This window comes from Pagrus major, chromosome 19 (genome assembly GCF_040436345.1).
Source record: "Pagrus major chromosome 19, Pma_NU_1.0".
NCBI classification, from domain to species: Eukaryota; Metazoa; Chordata; class Actinopteri; order Spariformes; family Sparidae; genus Pagrus; species Pagrus major.
In genome coordinates this window covers 5,621,681-5,640,331 of record NC_133233.1, presented here as the reverse complement: position 1 = coordinate 5,640,331, position 18,651 = coordinate 5,621,681, and the positions used below count along the sequence as shown (strand labels likewise).

The window sequence follows — 18,651 nt, the reverse complement described above, 5'->3', positions numbered from 1 at the left end:
TCCAGCTTTAAAACGGGTGTAAATAACATCTTTTAAATGAATTTTAAGATACTAAAGACCATTGGCACTCTCACTATACTGACAGTAAACACAAGATAGACTTGTTTTACAGATTTGACTGACGTATTGGATCAATTCATATTATTGATGAATAATGAATGAATCTCCCAACCTCAGTCTTTATAGCAGAGCTATCAGAACACGTGTTACTTTATTGTTCCCTTATAGTCCTTTTTTACAGAAGGAAAAGCACAGGTGTAGAGAATTAAATGAATGGTCGCTGAATTCCAGTTCAGCTTTAGTGTCCTGGTATAGTTCATGTTGGCTCACTGTCACCACTCACTGGGACACATGAACAGAACAGAGTCATTGCTAATGTTATTAGTAACACCTGTGATTTCCCTGCTATGAGTCAACTGTCTGCTATGAAAGATGACTGTGAATCAGATTAATTCAGCTTTTGTTCTTGTCCTGCCTGGTCGTGTTTATGTACATAACAATGGCTATTTACCCCCCAGTTTGGAAGCCACTGACCTACTTGACTGATGTGTCTGAAGGAGTGGACAGACAACATTTACCTTAAGCAGAATGTACTTGTCAGGAATTGATGCTGGGATTCTCCTGATGTTTTTGGTAACTGACAGCTGAGCTACTGGTTGGTTTGTGAACGTGCAACCCTGTATATTTTTACTGCCTTTGACAACATTTTTTCTGTTTAATTTCTTGAATCCTCCAGTAATTAATGAGAAAAAATGCACCGACAGAGAAGAAACTTTAAAAAAGAAAGATAATTTAGTGAAGGGGAAATTTTGCTTTCTGCTTTCCTGTACTATTAATCATTCGTTGATTTATATTCCAACCTCTTGTAAGGGCAGCGAACCTGAGGAGTGGAAACACTTACACTGCTACTGTATATTTTGTCTTTCTGGGTACAATAAGCTTGATTTAGTCAGTATTCAACTGTTTACCATAGAAAAAATGAGTAAACAGCAGGAAAGTTTGATGAGAGAATAGAGTGTTCAGTGTTATTGATGGTAAAGAGAAATCTAAAATGAGACTTAACATGAATTCAACTGATCATCTCATGTTTTTCATTTGTCATGTCTTGACGTCACAGAAATCAGTATTATACTGCCCTCTACTGGATGTAAAGTATACATACTGTGGTCACATATGAATTCACAGTTTTTCTGTATTCACACAAAACTGAACTTATGCATATACATTTTGAAATTCAAACCTTGTGCATTAAAAACAAAACTCCAGACTGCTTAACTCCAAGCACAATTACACTGTCTTCACTCAAATAGAAATCCTAAAGCACATTTTTGCAAACATCTAAACACAAATCCCCTCATTTTGCACTTTGTTCACCTGGGAAACACCAGCCATTAACACGCCAGACTCTAATAAATAAAGAGAATAAAAAATAAAAGATGCCTCTACTGTGTTGGGAAAATGTAGCAGCATGCAGAACAGTGAGGAAGAAGAAGAGTGAGAGGAGGAAGAGGGAGGCGAGCCAGCATTTTGTGAACCTGTGGTTAAAACTCTAACAAGGTTGCAGTATTAAGTTTACGGTTTGAGCCGAATTTGAGCTCATTAGACAAATATTAATTTTGTCCTATTCTGACACAATGATGTATCAATGTAATATTCATATGATATATTCACATTATTGTATTACAATGTGACAACAGTCTTTATACTGTGTGCACTATAAACAGTACAACCTGTTTTGGACCAAAAACAAAAGGTTCAAAGCTCATTTAATAGTCATTTGGGTTATTGAACGAAATGTGAGTTAAATCTCTTTATGTTACATATGAAAGAAAGAACTTTTTTATAGTGGAGTGTTGAGGATGAACTGAGGAGTCTCACAGTCTGAGGAGAGAAGCTGCTCTGTAAAAAGGACACATGGGCACACATAGCCGAAGGATATATTGACAGTATTTTGATGGCAGTATTTTAAATTATTGTTTTTTTAATTTATTTATCCGAAATAACAAGATAATTACGTCACTAATTCAGAAAAACAGATTTTTATTTTCTCAAGTTAATGCAGTTTGCTTCTGTATATACAGCATATGTACTGGTTTGGTGGAAAGAACCAGTTTGACAAGAGAATGTGGTTTTGGGTGCTGTGTTTTGTAAGAGATTTGTGGAGTTTTGAAAAAACTGTTAACTGTTGTTGTTGTTTAGGGTTTTAGGGAAGTTGAGCTATAGGAAACATGTTTCAATAATCAGGAACAACTTTAAACCACAACAGGTAACATTAAATCCATGTTGGATGGGTGGCAAGTGTCAAGTGGCATCCACATGAATGCCTGCTGTCCCAGCTGAACATTTGATGTAACAAGATGATTAAAGGTGCACTCTGTAGTTTTGGTGAAGAAATGTTAATCAGAAGAAAAAGGTCTTCATTGACTGAATTCTTTCTGCCTAAACAAACTAAATAAACAAACTCTCTTTGTTTTCATGACTGAATAAACAAACTGACCTTAACCAGACCGGACCCTGCCACTGTTCTAGCTTCAAGAGAACAGCTTGTTTATTCATTTATGGAAAAAATTCATATTTCTGAGTTTGTATTATTACCTCATTAATATTTTAAATATTAAAATTCTGAGTTTGCATTTCTTCTCACAGTGCCTCTTTAATGTTAATCTATCAGTGGTTTTAATGTTGTGGCTGATCTGTGTATAATACAGTATGTGAATGAGTTCATTTCGAGTATGTTAGATAAAAGACAACAGAAACGTGCTGATATCCAACTTTCAGGGTTTATTTCTCTAATATTTCTTTATATCACAAAAAGTCTTAAAAAGCAGACTAGGATCTGTATATAAACTGTACACAAAGCAAGGCACTATACACTGGAGGATTTAAAAATCAAATACATTTCATCATCACTCTATCTTTGCCTTTAATCGAGCCTGTCTCTTTCTATCTGACACAATAATGACACTAGACATCCAAATAAAGCTGCATCACTTGATTTGTAAATGGCAAATGGTGAACTGTACAGCAGGAGAGAACTTCTGTAGTATCCAGTATTTATTAACATATGACACAAAGATCCTCAACAGTCATTATACAGTTCATTCAGTCATTTGTAGCTCAGTCAATATTCATGAAGCTTTTTGAAAGATTCCTATATAGATTTGATATAAATATAAATTATTTGTAATGCACAAGCATACATAGCAGAAGAGGAGAGAGTCTGCTGCGTGTTGAACAGGCTGACAGACCTGCCTCCACTCCAACAGATGACTGCATGGCTCATAATGTAAGGGCACTGGCTGTCCTCAGTCAGTATAGTACATATGTACAAACATTAACAGAGTGTGACATTAAAGAAGAACTATTAACACATCCACTCACAGGTGCATCAGTCTACATTTGTCTCCTACTTAATACAAGCAAACACAAACAGCACACACTCCTCATTCACTCATCACCTCTTCCACACCTTCATTACTTCCCTCATCCATCCTCAACCTTCCATTAGGTTTACTCAGGTGAGGCAGCTCCTGTGTCTCTGTTGCGTCCAAACAGGAGGAAAAAAACAACCTCCTGGTGGCTTTCTCCGATGACTTCAGCTCAGCTCTCTGTTTCAAACATTTAGAAAAGTCCTTTGGATTTCTTCAAGTTCGCCTGCTTCCAGCCGGGCAAGACCCCGTACTCCTCCCTGCTCATCTCCAGGGCTTTCTGTGGGAGCAGCAATGCACACAATCAGCATGAGGCAGTCACAGTCACATGATAGTTTAACAGAGAGATGGTTGAAAATTTTGAGCCAACAAATCCTCCTGCTTGCACGGTAAAGTATAACTTCTGAATGGATACACACTCATGCATCGGTGAGAGCACAGACCCGCAGTAACATATGGTCAAAGAGCTCAGAATGCCAGGATTCAATATGGTGTCCACACCAGCTTGTAGATTGTGAGTGAACAGCATGCTAAACACATGTTAGATGTTTTATCAGAAGAACAAATATATGAGGTAGAGATAGAAAGAACGTGGATTATGGTAAACTTGTATGAAGAGTGAGGAGTGAGGATGCTGTGCAACAGGAGCCAGAAGTCAGATGACTCACCTTCCCATAAGCCCTACACCCTGGAGGGTGGAATGAAGGAAATAAATAAGTTCACGAAGAAAAGAAGATGGAGAGCAGATGGTGGAAGTATGATGAAAGACAAGATTGTGAAGAGAAAGAAGAAGAGAGCAATGAATATTCTGAACAAGAATTTTCATAATTGCAGACACAGTCTGTTCTTACCTCAAAGTCCTCATCAGACAGGTAGACCTCCAGGCGGAGAGGGTCGACGCCCTCGGGCAGCGGCCGGGCCAGAAGATCTGCCAGGGGGTACGTGGCCTGACACAGCCTGGCCAACACGTCCTCCACTAGGATAATCTGGTTACACACCTCTGCCTCCTTAGAACACACACACACAGAATACATTGTTTTTTGTTACAAAAAGCACTCAGATAACAACACTATAAGGAAAATCAAAGAAGGATAATGGCCTCCACATGGACTGACCTGTAGTCAGTAAAAGAAGGCTAATCATTTTTGGAAGTGCATCTGTTTCAGTACTGTATATACACTAATGCACTAACTGTGATCAATACTGGTTCATATCAGATGATGTAGCTTGGAGTAATCTGATAGTCTGAGTTGATTCACACACCCTCTCAGTGATCTCAGCGATGTCCTCTCTGTGCTCCCAGCTGGGGAACATGTTGGTGAAGGTGAGGGGCTCCAGACCAGCATGGATCAGGTACGCTTTAGGAGGCTTCTTCTCATTCTTTTCTGTGGAAACAAAAGGGTTTGAAAGAAGCAGCTGAGTCATTTCCTTTTTCATCAATGTCCAGTGTGGCTGACACAGCTGTCTGAGGATGTCTTCAACAGAACATCAACTGGCTCTGAAAGAAACAGCTTAAATGTGACATCAAGCAGTAAGTCAGTAAGTGTTGGATACGTTTAACAATGAGAAGAGAATACCTCTACAGTACTGCAGCACAGTCTCCATGGCACACTTCCTGTCCGAGTCCCAGCGGATTTGTGCTGAGCCGGTGCTTTCACTGTCCTGAGGCCACCAGCCCTGCCACAGATACACCTCGTGGTGGTTGTCCACCAGGAACAGACCTGGACGTTAGAGAAAGAAAACAATACAACGGCATCTTTTGAAACTTCCAGAGTGAGGACAATGTCGATAATTGTTTGCTCATCAGTTCCTTGAGGCAACTTATCTTCACATGTATAGTGAGACTAATGCACACATGTACCTGGCTGTGAAGCTGCATAAAGGTCCTCCTGCAGGAAAGGCATGGAGTTGACTTTCTTGGGGTCTCTTGCCGGGTAGATAAACTCCACAGCAGCAAACTCTCCTGAGCTGCTGCTCAGCTGGTACAGACGTGGTGTGAAGTTAAACCTCCCTGGATCTGAGGGTCAAAGGTCAACATCACATTTAGCCAAGCACACCAGTTAATGACACTATACACAGCTCTGATACTTGAAATCGTAATCAGCTTTTGTGCTGTTTGGTTCCCCCACCTTGCAACATGCAGTCATAAGTTTTCCTGTCCCTCCGGCCGAGGGGTTCCCAGAATCCTGTGGGCTCTGCTCCCTCATCACATTCCCGGATGGTCACCTTGCTGCTGCTGTGGAGGCCTGCCTCCAGAGGACAACTGAAGGAAGACAAAGGTGTCACACTGACTGACGATGATTGCAGTATAACAGCTGGATCACAATACATTTAGCAAGATAATCAATAGAGGTTTCAGGACTGCTTTGCTTAAATCGAACAGTGCCACTAGTTTCATTTCCACCTGTCATGTCACTTTGACTTGTGCTGGTTAAACTTCACGGGAAGAAAATTAAGTTTTCCACTCACTGCTCTTTGATTTTATTGGCAGCGGTGCGTGCCACCTCCCGTGTGTGTGTCTGAGACTTGCAGCCATGCCACAGGTAGATGAGGGCCTGGCTGACGCTCAGCAGCACCATAGAGACCCGGGAGCGCAGGCTGCTGCAGTGACAGGCCACCTCCAGCAGGTGGCCCTCCACCTCCACCTCTCCCCGTACACAGTACAGACGCCAGTCATCTGGGGGGACAGAGACAGAGACAGAGACAGAGCGAGAGGTCAGGGACAGAGACACAAATTGTGTTTTTTACATTTTAGGGCATTTAGCTTATGATTATATGCAGATTTGTTTGCTGTAGAACTGTAGAAGAAGAAAACTCCTGGTAGCCTGAAGAAGTCACTTATCTGAGTTGTGGGAAAACACAGAGCTCCTGAAAGTAACTGGAGTGTTGACCGCTCAGGATGGTTTCTAATTTAAAATCAACTTCTTCTCTAAGCTTTAAGAGTTCTCATACTATATATGAGTCACTCATGGGCAGGTGATGAATTTATATGAGCACAGCAGAAATAATCACAGCTGTAAACAGAAGTCTAAAAAGCCAAGAGTTCAAGTAATAAAAATAAATATGGAGATCTAAACAGACTGTTTGTTAATTCATGCTGCACAGGAAATGATGGGATAGCAGCAGAGTGCAGACTGAACCTTTGTGCTAACTGATGACTATCTTAAAGCAGTGATGTGGGCTTACTCTGCAAGTTTTCCTCCTCCTCCTCTCTCTTCCCCGAGTGGACAACCATCCCTCCTTTAAAGCACTGCAAGAAACATGGCGGCTCCTTCCCCTGCTGCACCTGAACCTGGAGGACGATCAAATCACACAGGAGAGGAATGAAGGCGACGTAGTTCTATGTGTGTGAGTGTGTCACCGTGAATCATCAGATTTCTTTTTGTCTCTCCATTTACTTTACATTTACTCTCTTTCATGTACCTGTGCTCCTCGCTCCTCGTCCAGCTCCACCGTCATCAGAGCTGATGTTCCCTTCTCGTTGACAGTGGCGTTGCGGCCCTGCCAGAAGAAGTAGCAGCACTTCTCCTTCCCAGCCCCAGCTGTCTTCAGCTGCTCAGGGTTCTGTCTCCTCCCAACTGATGGTAGAGACATACTACTGTGTTTTTCCAATATGTAACTGTAATGTATCACTACAAGATCCATTTGCTTGCACTGAAGGACATTTGTTTCAAATGTAGATTAAACGTTTTCATTACTTATGATAATATCAGTTTAACAATATCTTTGAAAAATGTCCATGAGTTTCAGAATATCTCAGTATTTAGTTTCCCCCCCCTTTGCTTTAATGGCAGCATGCACTCAAGCTGGCATGGACTCCACAAGTTAGTGTAAAACCTGCTGACTCATGTTATCCCAGCATGATTTAACAGTGTTCCACAAAGCCTCTTGTGATGTCACAGAATGCTTGGCTTTCTCAGTCTTCGAGTGCATAACTGGATCATTTTTCCTTCAAATTTCATGACTCTTACAATTTTGAAAAAAAAAAAAAAAAACCTTATTCAGTATATCAATATGTATAATATGACTGCACCGAAAGATTATATTCATTATTCATTAATCTGCTGATTATTTTCTTGATAAATTGATTTGTTGGTAAAAAGTCAGAGAAAACATACCAGTCACAATATCCTAAAAAGGGTAATATTCAAAACATAGACATACTGTAATGAATTGTTAATAACTGTCCAACCACCAGTCCAAACCCACAGATATTCAGTTAACTGTTATACAAGACAAAGAAAGTGGAAAAACTCTTACATTTGAGAAACTGAAAGCAGGAAATGGTGTGTTTTTAAGAAATGACTCCCACAGTTAATCACTTGTCAAAGCAGTTGCCAATTTATCTTCTGTGAATCATTTCAGCTATATACATTATTCTTTGTATGTATACTAAAAAAAAAGCTCTGTTGCCAAACGTGTTTATAAAGAGTGAACCACCAGTGAGCCCAGCGCAGTTTAACAGGTTGAAAGTAAAAAAAAAAATAGCTGGAAGTCAAGACCCTCACATCTGTGTAGTTACAGGAGCATGTGTCAGTGATGTAAAAGATGGTAGGTGAAAGAAAGGGATGCTAACCTGCAGTGCTGACCATGTACTTCCACTTCACTACGTATGTGTCGCCCTCGTGAAACTGGCCGATGCTCTGGTGCGGCAGGCGGCTGTAGTCAAATTCCAGGATGTGCCACACCTCCACCGCCAGCGTGCTGATCTCGTAGCTCCGCCACTCCTCTGCCTCCACCAGGCCGTAGCCCCGCCCCACGTTGAACCCATCCAGTCTGGTGCAGATGGGCCCTTCATGGAGGGTAAGCATCAGGGAGGCGTCGTACGCATGGGGCTGATCCGAGGTGGACTGCTCCTGGGTTAAGATGAAGGACAGAAATCAGACTGCCTCTGATTCTGTGTATTGTCCTCTTTGCCACACTGATTATAGCAGCAAAACTTTTATGATACTGAAGTGATTCTTGATACCTTCTGATCAGTGATGTGGTCGTTGGTATTCTTTGTGGGACTGGGTGTTTTCCTGGAGTCGCTCCAGTCCAGGAACTTCTCTTTGAACAGGGTGGTTTCATTGTGTTGAGTCAGTCTGCCAAACACTGCCCAGTCAGGTCGGCCCTGACCCTTCCTACAGGTGAACAGGAAGCAGCACGTCAGGGACACAACACCAGTGGCTTTAGTTAATGAAATGTTCTGAATACACTGTCGTAGCATTCATCTGACAGTACTAGGAGCACTGTGGACCATTGAGCAATAGGAACACTAGGGTGATCGACTGCGAACATAACTGCATTTAAGATTAAAGCCATAAAGAAAATGTTCACAGAAAACTCCCAAGTACAAATTGGAAATGGGACTGAAGTGTAAATACACATTATGTGGATGATCTACTGCATATATGTATCTCATCAAACATGTATACTGTACTAAATGTTTCCATACTTGGGTATGAGTGGGTTGCACTCTCCCGGGTCGAGCGGGTTGATGTCACAGTTTGTGTAGTCAAAGGTGCCGTTCCACAGGTGCTTGGCCAGCTGGAAGGCCACCTTCCTCTGTGCCAGCGTCACTTCCTTTCCATGCCATATGTACATCTCACTGCCAAAGTCAAACACCAAGACCTGCGCACAAACACAGTTTATTTCTCAAACGCAGCAGCACCAGGGTGCATTGCTGTCTCCTTCACATAGGGTTTAAACCCACATGTACAAAAATACACTGATGGTGTGGCTGATTTACATCTGAAGAAAACTGTTTAGAAATTATTTATCAGACCTCCTTGGGGTTCAGCAGAGAACAACGGGGCATCTTGGCCCAGTAATCATCATCTGGAACCAGTTTGTCATCCATCAGGCGGTAAATACAGTTTGTCTCCACGATGGCACCCTCATACAGTTCATCTTCATCTGGTGTTCCTGCAGCTACAAGAGAAAAGACAAAGGAATCAGGTTACATGTCATTGCCTAAGGGATGGTTTGCTCGTGGTTCACGTCAGATACGATTACTTACACTGAAAACTCGACTGCCCTCCCAGAATCTTCCAGAAGTCCTTAACAGCATGGCTGCTTGTGTTGACACCCTCCTCGATGAGCTGGACATAGTTAGCCCGGCAACCCAAATCTCTCTTGCTCTGGATGAAGTTTGCCAACTCTGAAGCCTGACAAAAGACAGAGAAAAGCTTTATTACATTATACTCAGTGGGCGACTTGTTCATTTAATTCCAAAAACACAGATGTTCTTTGTGTTTTAATAAATATCATACATGGCTACATGCTGTTCAGTCTTGGCAAAAAAAACTTGGTTTAAGGTTTACTCCGTGACCCTTTTTCTTTTTTTGGGAGTCAGGATGTCTAAAATACAAAGAATAGTCTGCTCCCTTTAATGAACTGAACTAAAACAACCCCTTACAAATAATGCGGCTCATGACTTCCCTTTTTGTCTGATTGAGGTCAGCGCTCTGTTCAGCCAATCAAAGGTCATAAGACCAGTCTAGGCTTTGAACAATGGCCTTGTTTTGTGTCTGTTTCCTGCACGCACGCACGCACGCACACGCGCGCACACACACACACACAGGCACAGGCACACACACACACACACAGGCACACACACACACACACACACACACAGACACACACACAGGCACACACACAGACACACACACAGACACACACACACACACACACACAGACACACACTTTCCTTTCCGTCAACACACACTTCTTCCTGTGCTATGCCACTGTTGCTTCCTCCCAGGATTGTGTTTACATGCTGGAAAGTGAGTTCTGTCCTATATAACGGCACTCTCACTCCACCTGTGTTGTTATGAGTGAAACGCGAGTCTATCATGCATGTTTTCTCATTGTTTCGGTGGAAATTTGCAGCACTCAAAGCCGGACCTTGTTCTTTTCGATGACGTTGGCGAACTCTCCGGTCCAGATGAAGCAGTGGTGCGGCGTGATGAGCAGGAAACAATCCCCACTGTTCAGGGAGGACGCTCTGGGCTCCACCAGCCTGGTCTGGACGTGCCGTCGGCCTGTTGATACAGGAAAAAAAACACACACAGACAGGTGGCTTATCAGTGACAGCTCTGATTATCACTGTCAGCATGCCTGGATTATCATACAAGGGGTGTGGGGGCAACAAGTGCCAGCCATCAACGTTAGACCATGGACATGTATGTACATGCATGGACCTTGTCAAGTACTAATGTAGTCAGTATGCAAGCTACATCAAATCATTTATATAACTCTCAGGACCTCTATTTTTTGGCGGGCCACATTTACTTCCTAATCCTATTGGCCCTTCAGGTGATCCAAGCAGAAACCAGCAGTAGCTGTTCTAAGTCATCACTCTCAACATTGGGCCAGCTAACCTCTGAGCAAAGTGGTACCCCTGGTGCGATGGATTTGATCAGGATTATAGACAGTGGGGTTTGAAGGGGAGGATCAGCCCAGGATAGCGTGAGGTGACCAGGGGAGAATGATTTAGAGCCACAGCTGTCACCAGCAGACGTGTGGAGGAGGTGCAGAGACACTGAAATAGACAAACTCTCGTCTCCCATTTTAGATATCCCCTGAATAGGACGCCCTTGAAGCAGCATCCTCCAAAGCTTTGTGTATAAGAGCAGCTATTTGTTTTTCTATCCTCTTAACAAGGGAATGTGACTGCTGGTAAAGACGCTGCCTCACTGGCTCTATACGTCACATTTATCTCTCCTCAAAACAAACAAACACATTTCAAAGAATGAAGATAGATTTTTTTTATCCCTTGCTGCCTAGCTGCATGATATTTGAGGAGGCTGCCCTCAGTTTAACTTTTCTGTTTAACTGTTTAACTGTTGTGTTTTCAACAGAGGCCCTTGTTGCTGTACTTGTTCTATAGTGGCTGCTTGACATTTGGCGAGAGTCCCTGTTGTAAACCTGTGGCTCCCAGCTGGAGGCTGCTGTTCAAATGTTAAATACTGTCGGCTGTGGTTTTCCCAAGTTTAAGTTGAAAACAAAACAAAAAACCCAAAACAAACCTAATTTAAACTGGCAATAGAAAAGTTTTTGATTTAACTCATTGTTATGAAGTAACTGTTGATTGCACAATGTAATGTACAGTAACAGAATAATGACGCCATTAGACGGGTTCCCTATAAACTATCAATATGCTATTTTGTCAGCCAGCAGGCATGAAATCTCCTGGGAAAATGAAGTCTGACTGATCCAGTCAGGCTGGCAGCCTTGCACCATTTCTATCTGCTTTCACATCTCCATTAGAGACTAAATTACTAAATAAAGTCACATTGCTGTTAGTAGTTGCCTCTCTGAGGAAAACACAACGTGTTAATACCAATTGGAAATGCTTTAGAAGTGGAGTGAAGAGTATATTGTGAATATTGAACTTGGAAAATCTAGACTAAAGAAATTCACATCAGCCTCAGGTGTACTTTGTGTGTATAGCTAAAAAGGAATGTTAGGATGCTAACAAGATTAACTAAGAAGGTGAAAATCATACCAGCTAAACATCAGCATGCTAGCATAGAGAGGCTAAGTCTCACCCATTCAAGTGTTCCCCATGGAACCTTATTCGGAAAGAAATTTGTACAGTTGTGAAAGGCTGTTTTTTAAAAAAGGTTGGTATTCAACCGAATTGCCGTGACGTCACCTCTGTATGGCAATGCACTGGATGACACTTCATCTTGCACTGTCATCAGGTCAAATATTGCAACTGTCCAATACTTTGGATTATGACAAAATACCTGCACACCTTAAGACATTCCCATCAGTCTCAGCTGTACTTTGTGTTGATTGCCAATTATGAATGTTAGCATGCTAATAAGATGAACTAAGATGGTGAACATCAGAAACATACCTGCTAACATCATCATGCTAGCATTATCTTGTGTGTTGTTTTCCTATTTTGTTTATAATGCACTGCTGAGGGTTCAGCTGTGTGGACACTTGTTAGAGAGCCATTTTGTTACGGTCAGCCAAATTTTTTGTTCACTTTTGGCGTCGTGCACCTGGAACACTTGGAGGTCGGAAGCTGGAAGTTTCAGGAAATTCCGACCTCCAACGTTGTCAAGAACACAGCATCAGTCCTGTCAGTAACCATTTCCTGTGGCCGAATGGGTAGCAGCCAGGTGCCAAAATGTGCATTTTTACAGCGCACCAAGCCGATGATGGCTCCGAAACAAAATGAACCTACAACAGGGCCAAACATAAGTAGGACACAATTAAACTTAGCATGACCTACATGAACACAAAAAAGGAAAAAGAAAGTAGCCCTGCTTTTAGTTAGAAAATGACTTTTTAACAAGCCTGATGTAGTGATAGCGGCTCTTGCAAATTTGTACAATTGTTTTTTCTCTAATTTGTCCCTGTAGTTGCAATTCTTTCCTTTGCTTTTATTTTGTGACATGATATTAAACAGGCAGCACAGAAGTTGGCAGTGTTTACACATAGCAAGAAGGACCTTGGTTTAAATCCACTGTCAGGCAGACTGGATGGATGGAAATAAACCCAAATGGGTTAAGTTAGCCTAAAATGTGGACCCAGATCTAGACCTTTTTGGAACCACTGGTTGTTACAGTTTTCATAAATACTTCTCATGATACATGTCTGACAACACTGGCCTGTGAAAATGTGGGCGCAATGACAACTGTCGGTATTACATGATTGATTGATGATTTGACTAAAAGCTCTTCATTACAACTGAACTTCTCAGGTATTTTCCACAAAATGTTTTTCTGTGTTATTACTGGAATTATGCTGCAGGAAAATAAACTAAAATTAGGTTAAAATAAAAAAACACTGTTGTGAGTGCATGTGCACCTGTCTGTGTATGGTCAGAGGGGCATGTTCACTCAACTGACCTTTGACCTGTAAGAGCATGAGTTTCTTGTAAGGCACAGCGCTGTTGTTGGACATCTGCTCGGAGATGTTGACGCTGCGCAGGTTGATGTTACTGAAGTTCTCCTTGCTGGCCAGACCAGCCAGAGCCACGTCAGAGAAACCAGAGTTCTTATTCACTGCAGTGAACAGAACAGAGCACACAGAGAAAACAGACACAACATTCAATCATTCCGTTTAGCCCCCCTACACAGATGAGACGACAGGGTGTAAATCACCCTATGACAGCAACAAACATAGAACACTCCAGACAATTCAAGTGTTTTATTGCTGTAGAGGAGATGCAGGAAGTGACATGATATGTGATATATGATTTGTGTCAAACTTAAAAACAACACTGAGCTTTTGAAGATTGTTCTTCACAATGACAGGAAACTGACGACAGTCCCAGATGTAGGTCAGTATCAGTCCCACAGCTTGAGTGGGTTCCTTCACAGCATGGAGAAACAATATACTGTATAGACTAGAAATTGGGCTATAATATCAGTTAAGGATTCATTTCTGAATGAAGATGTACAGTATGTCCTGCTCCCTCTTATTTTCAAGTGGGAGCCTTTTGTTTCAAACACTGGATGTGAATAGGTGACTACATATTCTTGCTAATATTATGAAGACAAGACAAAAACAGACATTTATTGCACTTGGCTATTACAACAATTACAACCCAACTGCTCCACAACAAGGCAAATGTGTTTGTCACTGCATTTCTGCAGGGACACATTTATAAAAGCTCACAAATTTTCACAAGTTCAGCAACTTTTCACTGTCTGACATGAAGGTGAAAACAAGATGACAAATGTACTGTGGTTTATTTCGTTTATATTTTCAAAGAAGTCCCCAGCTAGTTCAGTTGTTAAGGAGAATGCTGCAATGCTGTTTGCTGTGAAGCTCCACAAATGTTTTGTGGAAATACGATACTTCACCTGACTTTCCATTAACATGGAGGGAGGAGATTATAAATGAATTTTAATTTTTGTGAGAACTTTTCCTTGAATCCCTGCCTCACTGCTTCACATTGAAGACAAGCTGTTTACTTACAAGCAAGGAAAATCGTTGATTCATTTTTGGTTGAACTGTTCATTTAATGTTGTTAAAGTTAGTTTCATTGTGCAAATTTAGAGCTAATGTTGACGGAGGAGCCTGTCACGTGTTGTGTCCCTGAGTGTTTTGGTCTCATGCACTTTCCAGCTGCTCATCAATCCTCACTCACTCTTCTCAGCCTTCATCCTCTTGCTCTCCAGCAGGCCGATGTTGAGTCTCTGCTCTGTGTATTCGTGTCTGATGTCCTCCCTGGCAGCCAGCATCTTCAGAGGGTTCCTGGAGGCCTGGACGTTACGCGCTGGGCGCACCGCCCGCTTGTGCTGAACCATCTCTGAGGTCAGCCTAGGGAGAGGTCAGAGGTGAAGGGTCAACAGAGAAAAGGTAAAGTCTCACAGTGATGATTTAGTCAAGGGTTGTTACTTCAAAGTGACCTCTGGCAGTGAGCTTACTTTGGCATCTGGGGGCCGAAGATGGCATCAAAGTCGTCGTCTATCTCCATCTTGTTGGTAGTGGTGGGGAGCTCCTCCACTTGGCAGTAGAACTTGGAAAAGGTTTCGTCTTCGAGCGTCATCACTTCCTTTACTTTTTTCTGTGTGACTGTTATGGTTGCCTCTGGCAGTCCAGACACTGAGAAGAGACAAGATTAGGCTGTGTCAGAATTATACAGTATCCAATTCATTCATTCTACTACAGACAAAGCCTGTGCACACATCTCTGGGATCATGTGTTGCTAATGAATGTAGTAAGATACGCTTATTCATTTATTTATTTATGAATATATGTGAGTTTACATTGTTGCTTTTAGTCATGAAGAAAACTTTTGTCAACGACTTTTTTCCATGACTAAGATGAGACGTTGACAGGCTCAAAATAGATCTCTGATAATAAAACAATGAAAAAATGTATGTTTTGTTTTCTTTTGGTTAACAAGACGGGACTAAAATGTTAGTGGTGTGTGAAAAAAAATGTTGCCGTTTCCCCCAATTGTGCATTTGGTTTGTCTGTCAAGATATAAACTGACAGACGTGTGCAGATTCCCAGGTGATGCTGTCCCAAACTGTTAGCGGTTTAGTAACAACAACATGAGGGCTTCAATGAAATCATTTTTGTCAGAAGAAAGAACAGATCTATGGACACACTTTATAATTCAGAAAGGAAAACACAACGCAGTAAGGGAGAGACGCCCTGTGGCTACAGATTAAGTGGGAAGAATACATACAACCTGAAGAGACACATACCACCCTGCTGTTAATGCCATGGTGTGGGAGTGTCCTTACAGAGTCATTAAGGACACGTGTGAGCTCTGAGTTTCAGAGTCTTAGGGCCACTTGTGGGTCGTTGGTCAAACTGGCCTTCATGTGGGCTGCTAGGGCTAGGTGAGCCCAGGTGTGAATGGTTGTTAAGCTGTCTGGGGAGAGAACTCAGTACAGCATTGTAGGTGGCTGATAAGTAATGTCTTAGGCCACCTCCTCTGTTCAAAGACGGTCATTCCAGTTTGACATAGATGGATTCCTTTACTCCTCTTTCAAACCATCTGTCTTCTCTGGCCAAGAGCAAGTTTACACTGTTGTCCTCAAAGGACTGATTTTTCTCCTTCAGATGTTAGTGGACAGCAGAGTCTTGACCTGAGGAGTTGACCTCCAGGTTGTTTTGTCTCCCCATTGTACAAATCTGTGCAGTCCTGGCAGCATTGCACAGCATAAACTACATTACTCTGTTTATGCCTGGGTGTTTTGTCCCTAGGATGGACAAGTTTCTGCCTCAGTGTGTAAGCTAAGCCTGACTAGAAGCCAGATTTCCTTGCAAAATAAAGTTTCAGATGACAGTAGAAAAACAATGATTATGTATCAGCTCATGTCACATCACAAGCTTCAAAGCTTAACAATTAAAACTTGTCCGGGACAAGTAAACCTTTTGGTCGGACAAGTCAAATGTTTAATCATAAGATGTTGTATTGTTGCAGTAAAACAAAAAAAATGTGTCAGCTTGTTAGACCTGTTCTCCATGTGTCTAAATCTACATCACGTGTTGCTGATGTTATTTTCTATAGCCTGTGCATTGTTGCATTTTTCTAACAGTGTAGCCAGTCGAGGCATATTTACGACACCCAGTGGTCAATTTGCACTAATTATGATAGAAGTCTGTTGCTCTTATGCTTTTATGGATCATATGTAATATGTTACACATGACCCATAAGAGCTATTTTCAGACCTGACAGCACCATTACAGTAAGTGCCACACTGAATGTGTGATTAAGGCATCTGATTATGAGAGTCGTCACTGTTGGAGAATGGACGTGAGTTTTAAATCCATTATTAAACATCAAGACATCAAGTTGAGGCTCGTTTCATCCTCATTTGCTCCCATTCTCTGCCTGGATTATCATTGTGGTTGAATGTGGAAAAGTTGTAGGAAGATTTATTTTTTTGGATTTTTAAATCAAACAGCCCCCACCACACAGAGAAAACATTTCTTACAGACTGATCTGACTGGAGAACAGTATCCTAAACAACTTATTACTGCCTCAGTCACAGTGGTTCAGAGTTTATTAAGATGATTTATTTTCTTTGTGCAGAAGAGATGATAATTTAGTGATTGTTTTATGAAAGCACTCTTATGAAGGCTGAACAAGACATTTAATCTCTCTGTGCATATTCGACCTTTTGCTGCTTGTGTAAGTGCCTTCAGTTAGACTTTTGCAGTGTAGAAATTCATATAGAAATGACTTTTTAGTGGCTCTGGTGCTTATTCACACATGAGACGGACATGTTAAATTGTCATCACATTTACATAATGTGGTGCATGTCTGAAAGGGGCTCTATTAAAACACACTTACTGTTACCACAGGTGTCACTACATGTAAGACATATCAGCCTGGAAAAAAACAACACTCATAGATTCTCTTATTATTAATTATAAATCAGACAGGAATGAGATTCTGGAACTTCAATGAATCTACTCGACTGACCTTTACTGTTGAGCTTGCCAAGGAATGACTCCAGTTTATCCAACTTCAGGTCGGACTCCAGGTTCAGATCTGGTACAGCCTTGATCTCTGCACACAGACACACACACAGACACACACACAGACACACACACAGACACACACACAGACACACACACAGACACACAGACACACACACACACACTTGTTAGAGCCATACATTTACTCAGTGTTTGATCCCATGTCCTAACAGGCAGACTGTCTGTCACACTTGTCACCACTAACACTTCAGTTTTTCTTCTTCTCTTGCACAAAAACTGAGCATGAACACTCACAATGAAGTTGATCTGAACATACATACAGGTAATTTATTAATGGCCACAGCCACTGTCACAAGCATTTTAACAACTGCCACTAAATACGAATTCTTCTGCACTTCAGACTCATGCACATATAGCAACACTGTCCCGTGATTTATATTCTATTAGGCTTTCATAGCATAATAGAAGTGTCACAGCAACATCAGCCAGAGTAGTGTTGATGATAGTTATGGTTTTGGTGATGATGATGAAGACTGCATTCAGTGCAACACCAATAGAAAAAAAGGGAATACACCTTGGTTATCAGACATCTCCTCCATGTCTTTTGAAAGAGAAGCAAAGAGAATCAGTTACACTGTGTTTAAATGAGATCTGACCCAGAATCAGTTCAAGAACTCTACATTTTACATTAGTGGACTAACTTAATGGCTCAGAATTAGATATCATATACAAGTATCCATCTAAGTTAAAGACATTTTAGTTGAGTAACTGTATTCAGAATGTGTTTTGGAAAAAGTGTGTCTGGTGACAGCTGACGATGTAACAAAGTCATGTCATTAAGTTTAAATCAGATTGGAGCAGCAGCTGAGAGCTCTAGTCTTTATTAACCCTGCTGAATGAACTGAACGGCTCCACATGACAGCAGCGTGATATAACAGGTAACCAGAGGACAGCAGAGTGTCAAAGTATGAACCGTAGACACAGAGGACATAAAGTAAAACTGACCTTCCTGTGGTTTGGAGATAGCAAGGCTGCTGTTCTTGGGTTTGGGTGACGATGGAGACTGGAGGGCTGTGGGGGAAGCCAACCCTGTAGTGTGAACACATACAGACATGAACATCCAACAACCAGTACAGTGTGACATGGTTACCTTCATGGTTAATCTGTTATGCCATGTACAATTTATTTAAAAAAATCATGGGTTGGTTTAACCTCATAGGTAAAAGGATAGCTTCACCCAAAAATGAAAATTGATTTATATCCAGTCACTCACATTCTGATGGAAAGTCTGGTAAAGATATTCACACCC

The 18,651-nt window shown here is 41.6% G+C and overlaps 1 protein-coding gene across 3 annotated transcripts in view; it reads right to left on the bottom strand.

The window, feature by feature from the left end:
* Nucleotides 1-2,761: 2,761 nt before the first annotated feature.
* Nucleotides 2,762-18,651, bottom strand: part of svila (supervillin a) — a 46,023-nt gene continuing 30,133 nt past the window's right edge. For all 3 annotated transcript variants that reach the window (XM_073488507.1, XM_073488508.1, XM_073488509.1), the window contains 20 exons: nt 18,348-18,431; nt 17,326-17,412; nt 14,807-14,984; nt 14,527-14,699; nt 13,280-13,435; nt 10,317-10,453; nt 9,430-9,577; nt 9,196-9,341; nt 8,866-9,041; nt 8,398-8,551; nt 8,005-8,284; nt 6,852-7,006; nt 6,615-6,720; nt 5,898-6,105; nt 5,558-5,691; nt 5,290-5,445; nt 5,006-5,149; nt 4,692-4,813; nt 4,280-4,435; nt 2,762-3,708 (listed from right to left, as the gene is read on the bottom strand). In XM_073488507.1, the coding sequence (XP_073344608.1) occupies nt 3,622-3,708; nt 4,280-4,435; nt 4,692-4,813; nt 5,006-5,149; nt 5,290-5,445; nt 5,558-5,691; nt 5,898-6,105; nt 6,615-6,720; nt 6,852-7,006; nt 8,005-8,284; nt 8,398-8,551; nt 8,866-9,041; nt 9,196-9,341; nt 9,430-9,577; nt 10,317-10,453; nt 13,280-13,435; nt 14,527-14,699; nt 14,807-14,984; nt 17,326-17,412; nt 18,348-18,431 (2,987 nt within the window). In that variant the 3' untranslated portion in view covers nt 2,762-3,621. The remainder of the gene's footprint in view (nt 3,709-4,279; nt 4,436-4,691; nt 4,814-5,005; nt 5,150-5,289; nt 5,446-5,557; nt 5,692-5,897; nt 6,106-6,614; nt 6,721-6,851; nt 7,007-8,004; nt 8,285-8,397; nt 8,552-8,865; nt 9,042-9,195; nt 9,342-9,429; nt 9,578-10,316; nt 10,454-13,279; nt 13,436-14,526; nt 14,700-14,806; nt 14,985-17,325; nt 17,413-18,347; nt 18,432-18,651) is intronic.